This window comes from Eupeodes corollae, chromosome 1 (assembly GCF_945859685.1).
Source record: "Eupeodes corollae chromosome 1, idEupCoro1.1, whole genome shotgun sequence".
Taxonomy (NCBI): Eukaryota; Metazoa; Arthropoda; class Insecta; order Diptera; family Syrphidae; genus Eupeodes; species Eupeodes corollae.
The window spans coordinates 31,561,794-31,569,728 of record NC_079147.1 but is presented as its reverse complement, the minus strand read 5'-3'; the positions used below and the strand labels follow the sequence as shown (position 1 = coordinate 31,569,728).

At 39.7% G+C, this 7,935-nt stretch overlaps 1 protein-coding gene across 2 annotated transcripts; it reads left to right on the top strand.

Moving 5' to 3' along the window:
* The first annotated feature begins 1,075 nt into the window (after positions 1-1,075).
* LOC129943021 (uncharacterized) lies at positions 1,076-7,247 on the top strand. 2 transcript variants are annotated; one of them, XM_056052222.1, is made up of 5 exons: positions 1,076-1,328; positions 1,451-1,840; positions 1,903-2,630; positions 2,688-6,489; positions 6,561-7,247. In XM_056052222.1, exons 2-5 carry the CDS (start codon positions 1,557-1,559, stop codon positions 7,123-7,125), a joined length of 5,379 nt encoding a protein of 1,792 aa, XP_055908197.1. In that variant the 5' UTR covers positions 1,076-1,328; positions 1,451-1,556; the 3' UTR covers positions 7,126-7,247. The 2 variants fall into 2 exon arrangements, with proteins under 2 accessions (XP_055908197.1, XP_055908198.1); XM_056052223.1 differs by lacking the exon at positions 1,076-1,328 and having other exon boundaries at positions 1,439-1,840.
* Positions 7,248-7,935: the final 688 nt, after the last annotated feature.

The following is a 7,935-nucleotide window of genomic DNA, read 5'->3' as shown; positions in this document are numbered from 1 at the left end:
ATCATTGTCACGCTCAAGGAGACTGACTTAGGTTTTAGAGAAACCACTGGATAGCCTACTCAGAATATTTCCATTGAGTTTTAGAAAATTTATCAGTGTAATCTTTTTAAAAAAAAAAGTTACACAAAAAGAGTACAAATTTAAATGACAGCAATAAAATATCTTATTGCAAAATGTTGTTGCTCAATAATGCATTACTTTATTAAATCATTCATACAAATAATTTCTTTTTAATCATAAAAATATCAACCTGACCATAACTTTTATTAACTGATCGTGACTTAAATTTCAAATAAATTCGTTAAAGGCAAGTTAAAAATTATGATATCTAAAAATTTCATCACCATTTTTATGATTGAGTAATTATTGATAAACAAAAAATGTATTAAAAAGAAAAGTAAGAAAAGACTTTCTATAACACGGAACATGAGCTAAGTCAAGGATCAAGTTCTAACAACTTTGTGCGGAGTTAAATGCAGCAAAGAAAAGTGCAAGATTCATGTTCTTTTGACATGGAACAAGCTTTCTCTTCACTTCAAACGAGTGACACCGAAAGAAGAAGATTTAAAAAATAAAACCAAAAAACAACCTACACAAAAATTGTATCAAATGCGCTTGTTAAAATCGTGTCTAAGGCCTAAAGACAAGTTTCTTATTGAAAACAAAATTAAAAAACAAACTAGAAACAAAAATGTCTTCACATTACAATGAACTTATCCTCGTTTAGGTTAAAGATCGACAAAAATAAAAATAAAAATAAAAATAAAAACAAAAGAAACAACACAGCAACAAAACAACAAAACATGAAAACCTACCTTAACCAACCACAAAATTATTATTAAACCCATACTTCAACTTCAAGCCTTTTTACGAAATGGTGGTAAAATTAAATTTCCCACTTTCTCCTTCGTTTTCCCTCTTAAGCGCCATCATCAAGACTTCAAGTTGCTTCAAAGCCACACATTGTCTGTCTCGTCTTCAGCAGTTAAGTTGGCTTTGGCTGTATGGAGCCTTTTATAAATACGAGCGCACTCATGGTTTTCGATTCACTTTTAGTCGAAATCTAGAGTCGTGATCGCACATCAAACGCAATGCCTTGACTTCTTTGAGTTTGAATTTTATTTACGTTTTGAATTCTGATTTAATCCGCCATCAGAGAGTTCTTGTTGTCATTGATTTTCCAAAGTGAAATGGACTCTATTATTTTATTTGAAGTTTTCTTGCTTTAAGTCGGCGGTGGCGGCAGCGGTGGCCGGCGTTTAATATGCACGCTGCGCTCGATTGCGTTAGCCTGACTTATGAGTCTTTTGGTTGTGCAGGTACTGCAAGTATGTGGAAAGTGGTAGAAAATTATGATGACCCATTTGGGCGAAGTGACAATGACAATAAAACTGACGTGAAGTGAAATGGAAAGTTATTATTTTATTCTTTTTTGTTTTTCTCTTCATAGTAACAAAGAATCAGCGGTATTGGGACGACAAGCGCAGACACAGAAAGTTTCGTTCCGGAGAACACCGTTAGAGGGCTTATGTCCACCTAGAGACCCACCGACATGTATGCCGGCTTCGCAAAGATACAGGACTCACGATGGAACTTGCAACAATCGCCGTAGACTGCGATGGGGATCAGCTCAGATGCCCTTTAACCGATTTCTTCCCCCGGAATATGGTGATGGAGTTGACTCTATCCGAGGATCGGTTGAAGGTGGGGCTTTGTCTTCGGCTAGGTTCGTCAGTTTGTTAGTACATGGGGCTAAGGAAGGAGATGCACCTTTGACACTGATGATCGTCCAATGGGGACAATTGCTGGATCACGATTTGACGTCCACAGCACAGCCACGGTAAGTTCAAGACCAAATAACGTTCATTACTTACAGCCTCTTTAACATTCGTTATTTTGTAGATCAATAAACGGTTCTGTACCGAGTTGCTGTGGCTCGAAAGACTTCCATCCTTTGTGTTTTCCCATCAAAGTCCCGTTAGATGATCCATGGCTGGCACCGCTGAAAGTACGTTGCTTAGAATTCCTCCGATCGGCTCCGGCCCAGCGAAGAGATTGCGTTCTTTCCTGGAGAGAGCAGACCAATCAGGTCACATCATTCATCGATGCGTCCCCAATATACTCCAGCAACGCCAAGACCTCCGATAACGCAAGGATCTTCCGGAATGGCTTGTTGATCTATGGGAGAGGTGATCCTGCTGATGACGTTTGTATGCGAGGAGCTATTGCTCATCAGTGCATTCGATCGGGAGATGGTCGCAGTGGGGAACAACCTGGATTACTGGCACTTCACCATGTCTGGGTGGGGGAACATAATCGAATTGCCATGGAATTGAGTATCCTTAATCCCCATTGGAGTGACGAGAAGGTGTACCAGGAAACTAGAAGAATTATCGGAGCATTATTCCAGCACATAACTTACCGTGAGTTTCTTCCAATTGTTCTGGGGCGTGAGGTTTGTAAACTGTTTGATTTGGAACTGTTGAAAAGTGGCTACTACACGGGCTACGATCCGAATATAAACCCCACGGTTTCGAATGCTTTTGCAGCAGCGGCTTTCCGGTTCGGACATTCACTGGTTTCGAACACTTACATGAGATGTGATCGCAATCACAATTTCATCAATAACAGTGAGTATATCTTGAAATGTCATTAGGTCGAATTTTTTTTGACAGTTCTTTCCTCAGATGTCACTTTGCACGAAGAGTTCCAACAAGGCGATATCGGGACAGCTGGATCCTTGCACCGACTACTGCGGGGAATGGCCACACAAAAAGCCCTCAAACGGGATGAATTTATAACCCCAGAATTGACAAATCACCTCTTTCAAACTCCAGGCTTTCCATTCGGTCTCGATCTAGCTGCGATTAATATCCAGCGGGGTCGAGATCATGGAATAGCTCCATACACTGCCTGGCGGCAACCTTGCGGCCTTTCAGCCATAAACACATGGGATGAGCTTGCCAATGTAGTCGGACCTGAATCGGCTAAAAGAATTAGCCATGCTTATCGCAATGTCCATGATATTGACCTATTTGTTGGCGGAATTGCTGAACGTCCCGTAATTGGAGGACTTGTAGGACCGACATTTGCGTGTATCATTGCTCAACAGTTCAGCAATTCGCGCAAGGGTGATCGTTTCTGGTATGAAAATACTGGCTTCGAGAGTTCATTTACCCCAGCACAGTTGAATTCAATACGCCACGTCTCACTGTCATCAGTTCTTTGTCGAGCTGTCAATGGTGGAACTTTGCAACCGTATGTTTTCCTGCCTAATGAAGTTAAGGGTAATCAGAGAGTAAAATGTGGCAAGGACGCTTTAGAGCCAATAGACTTAGGACCTTGGCTCGAACAGGATCCATTTTTGATGAGCAATGACAAAATTGACCAGAACATCAATCCATCATCCACCACTTCCAAAGAAGAAAAAGGAATCAACAATCGAATACAAAACGTCACAAATGTGGATTTCATTCCGAATAGTTCGATTGGATTCCATCGAGTGGCGAACATGACGAAAATTCATGACAAACTTGACATGAAACAGAAAGTGGTGACATCACGACCTATAGCAAAACCTATCAGAGGCATCAATAACAAACTCGACAAGAACAGACTAACAGTCAAAAAGAATCCCAAACCAACAGCCTCGTCTGCATCGAAAAGAATTAGCACGACCCGACGGACAGTTGTCATTCATAACGTTCAAATTGAACTACGAAGCGCAAATGGTGCTCAGAATAGGGAAAAGGACGTAAAAGGCAAAAAGAAAAACAAGACTGACTCACTTACTTCATCGGCTCAAAGTACAATTATGAAAGTGGCTGGAGTTGTCAAATCACAAATTAATGCTGCTATGGGATTTTTGAGTGACAAAGACGAAGATATTTCAACGAAACACTTATCTAGAAAAATGAACGACCATTCAGCAGAGACGTCGACACAACTGACAAACTCTACAAACTTGAGGAACGAAACAGAATCTCATAAAGAGAGAGAGACTACAAACCAAAACTTCACGACAGGTAACTTAATTTCAATAGTTCAGAATTCAAAACAAACACAACTAAATGTCAACGATCACGACAAAACAGAACTCCCAGCTCTGAACGAAGTATCCTACACAACGAAAGAACTAAACGAAACTGACACAACCCAAAATGAAATTACAGATCTCAAAAACAAGACTTCACAAAATCATCAAGACTTTGACGTACCAAAAGAAGTCATTAGAACTACGAAAAACAACAAAGACCAACAAGTTGTGACACATAGAAACTCATTAATTGACAGCAACTCCAATGACAGTCAATCACCAATCAAAGTACTACTCAAAAACAACAAAAATGCCTCACACATATTTAACGAAAGTACAACCATCAATGAACACTACTTAACGAACACTTCTGAAACTCCAACGGACCTAGCCAACGACACATACATAAACGTAGAAAACCTTGATACAAGCTCATATGACAAACTAAACGAACCACATGACACTTACAATGACTTTCAAGCCATCATCAATTCAGCACTTCAAGACTCATTAGATCAACATAAAAGAGTTCATCGAAAATCTGACCTCAACCACAATCTTCAACAACAAGAAGTGAAAAAAGTAGAATTTCACACCAATTTAGACTTTATTGACAAACTTCGTACACTTCGCATTGACAAGACCGATGACTTTCCCGAAAGCCGCATAATATCGTCCGGTGGGGGACTTAACGAAACACCAAAAATAGATGTGAACGAAAATTACTTTACCGAAGCTAGTGACGACTTGACCTTATCAGTTAACACCGAACAACCATCATCATCATCGTCTGAAATATCACATAACGTTGAACTTAGGCAATTCCAAGAACGACCAATTTACAAACGACCCCAAAAACTTATACTTGACGCACCAAAGTCCGACCAATACGAAATAGAAATCAACATACGTCAAACAAACAACAACAAACAGCCCCAACAAACTAACGCTAACTACGAAGACTATACCAACCCAAATAAACGTTATGACAGTGACCGATACAATCAGCAATACGACTTTATCAATACGCATCAGAATAAACCAAACAACGCTTACTTTACGCCATCGACTAGAATTCCCTATGGAACACGAACAAAGCCGCCTACGATTATTTACATTGACGAACATGACGTACGAAGCACAACTCGGGGTCCGGGGCTTTTTCAGAACATTCTCTCGTTCGCAACTAACGGTTTGAATAGCATCAACAAGCTAACAACTACTACGCAAAGCCCATTCAACCATAATCCCAATAGAATCGTCAACAATGGGCACAATTCTGCGTCAGAAAATTATTTGAGTCCGTATCCTCCCCGACCCTACCAACAATCCAAACCATCTAGTAGCTATTTAAGTGCTCAGCAAGCTCACACTTATCCCCCAACTCAGGGCTTCCCCCAACTTGGATTCTCCCAAGGTCCAACCAATTTCAATCCAGCATCAGCTGCAATCCCACCGCAGGGATTTCCGCATCAAAATATTTTCCCACCACATACACTGCCCGGAGCAAATAGTTTCAGTACTGCTTCCAATGTCGGAGGAGTTGCGCATGCTTCAAGCAATGCCGTTAGTACGGGTCACTTTGGAGCCATAGCTGGAAGTGCTAGTAGTAGTGGTGGGGACAGCACATTCAGTTTCAATATTCGACCGTCTCCCAGGCCACAGCTTAACTTGATGTCTCCGGCGTCGCAGTCGGGCTCAAAACCGGAGTACGAACTTTTGCCACAGCGCTGGTCACAATACTCGAGTACCCCTAGCTACGCTATTCCACCCAAGCCGATGGGGTCAGTTGAAAGTTTTGAATATCCCCCCAACAAACATGACCCATTTTCAAGCTATACCCGCAGACCACCCCCGTACTACAACAAAAAGCCAAGCAACGTATTTGACCCAGCCTACGACGATATCGGAAGATCCGAACTGACACTTGACGATGGTCCGAGTAAAACGAACCACACCCAAGGTAAAATAGGTTTTGATAATGAAGACGACTATTACTACAACGATGATGATGATGACAATTTTGGACCCATATTTAAGAATGACAATTCAGTTGATGGACAGGAACTCGGGAAAAATGACAAAATTGACTATTTAAAGCTTGCCGAACAAACTCTTAAAAATAGAACTCAACTTAACGACACCGAACTTGACGATAACTTTGTTTTGCCGATGCTTCGACGAAATGACGATTTTGTAGAGCCTAAAGAAAAGGACGAAGCAGAAGACGATTCGACATCAACAAACCCAACTCCTACGATAGGGGAACAAAAAAGCTTAGGTCATGACATTTTTGCCGATGCCGAAGACTATGACGAACTTTTGACAGCTAGATCGTCGTTCGTAGATTCGCAGACAGCTTATGTCACTGGACAGTGGAATAAGCATAAGAAATCAACACAACAACCTGTTGTTGCATTTGCTCCAATACAAGTATTAACAAAGCCAGAAAGGTAAGCCTAAGATGACAAATTGATATATTTTAGACCAATATTTTATTAAACAAATATATAATTTCTTGCAGGCCTGACAATTGGGTGATTTTTGATGCGGTTAATGAGAAACCATTGTTGCCAATACAACCAGATTTTAATACGGATACATTAGTGGAAGCTGTGGAAGTGCCAATGCCCTTTCAGAAACGTAAAATAACTCGAACTCCGACAACGACACCTGAAGCAAAAACTCCTAACGATACGGACTTTGCAACATCAGACTCACCAGATTTGTACATGACAACAACATTTGAAAGTGAAAAGACATCAGAAGAGGTGACAACTGACGCAATAATCGACGAACAAACGACTTTCGATGACAATTTGACACATGAAGAACTTGACGAAGTTACTGAAACGAGCGACTCGAATATTACAACAATTACTGAAGGGAGAAATCTTACGGAAAGAACAGAACAAATACAAGAGGTACTGAATTTTGAGACAAAAGACGTGAATGAAAATATTGACAATAAACAAACAGATTATTCCACTGACATAACAACGACAACAACGCCACCACTTAAAATCAATTCAATGACAGATGACAGATCTGAGACAGAAGAACTTACGACATTACCCAACTTAACATGACTTTAAAATGGACTTGGACAATATAATTCATTAAGTTTCTAGCCAATTCATTTTCATTTAATTATTTATTTCAACTCATCGCCATTTCAATAAAAGAAAAGAAAATTATTTATGTAAACAAATTTGTATTGTTCTTATTTTTAGATTTTCATAAAACTCAGCTCTGCTGTTATTTTCACTAGCCATTGTCTAAATAAAGTTGTTAGTTAGACAACTCTTTATATAAATGAAGGATTATAACTGGTGCCTAAACATGACGTTTGACAATTTAAGCGTTATGAATATTTGACATATTGGCTGCGTTCAATCTCGTGTTGGATAGGGTATCTTGGATAGGTGGATTTTTAGATACCTTGTTGAACGAGTTGGATAGCTGAATTGAGATTGCTGTCAAAAAATAAAAACAACTTTCAGCTGTTGACACAAAGCAGAAAACATTTAAGTTTCGAAGTCAAAATCGTTGTAAGATAAAACATGTAATCTATTCTGTACATAATCCATTCCATTCTATTATGTACAGAGCATCCTCAAATACAACTTCAACTACCCGTATCTGTTTGTTTGCCAGCAAACACAAGAATCTAAAATCAATTTTCAAGTTTCTTGAAAGTCAGCCATGTTTTGAATCAGCTGTTCTGTCAGATACCTACATACTCCAGAAATTCTTGGATACATTTGGATTCCTTTTTTGACATGAGTTTTTTTTCTGATGAGGTCATTGCTGGCACACAAAATATCCCTCGCTAGCTCAGGAGTGGATCCTTTGACCTCCTCGTTATCAAAAAAATATGCCAGGCTTTGCATCTAGCT

Bases quoted from the DNA above. Each gene is read 5' to 3' on its own strand.
- LOC129943021 (XM_056052222.1), top strand. From the start codon at position 1,557: ATGCCGGCTTCGCAAAGATACAGGACTCACGATGGAACTTGCAACAAT. The intron at 1,841-1,902 runs GTAAGTTCAAGA...GTTATTTTGTAG, and splicing joins ACGTCCACAGCACAGCCACG to ATCAATAAACGGTTCTGTAC. The intron at 2,631-2,687 runs GTGAGTATATCT...TTCTTTCCTCAG, and splicing joins TCACAATTTCATCAATAACA to ATGTCACTTTGCACGAAGAG.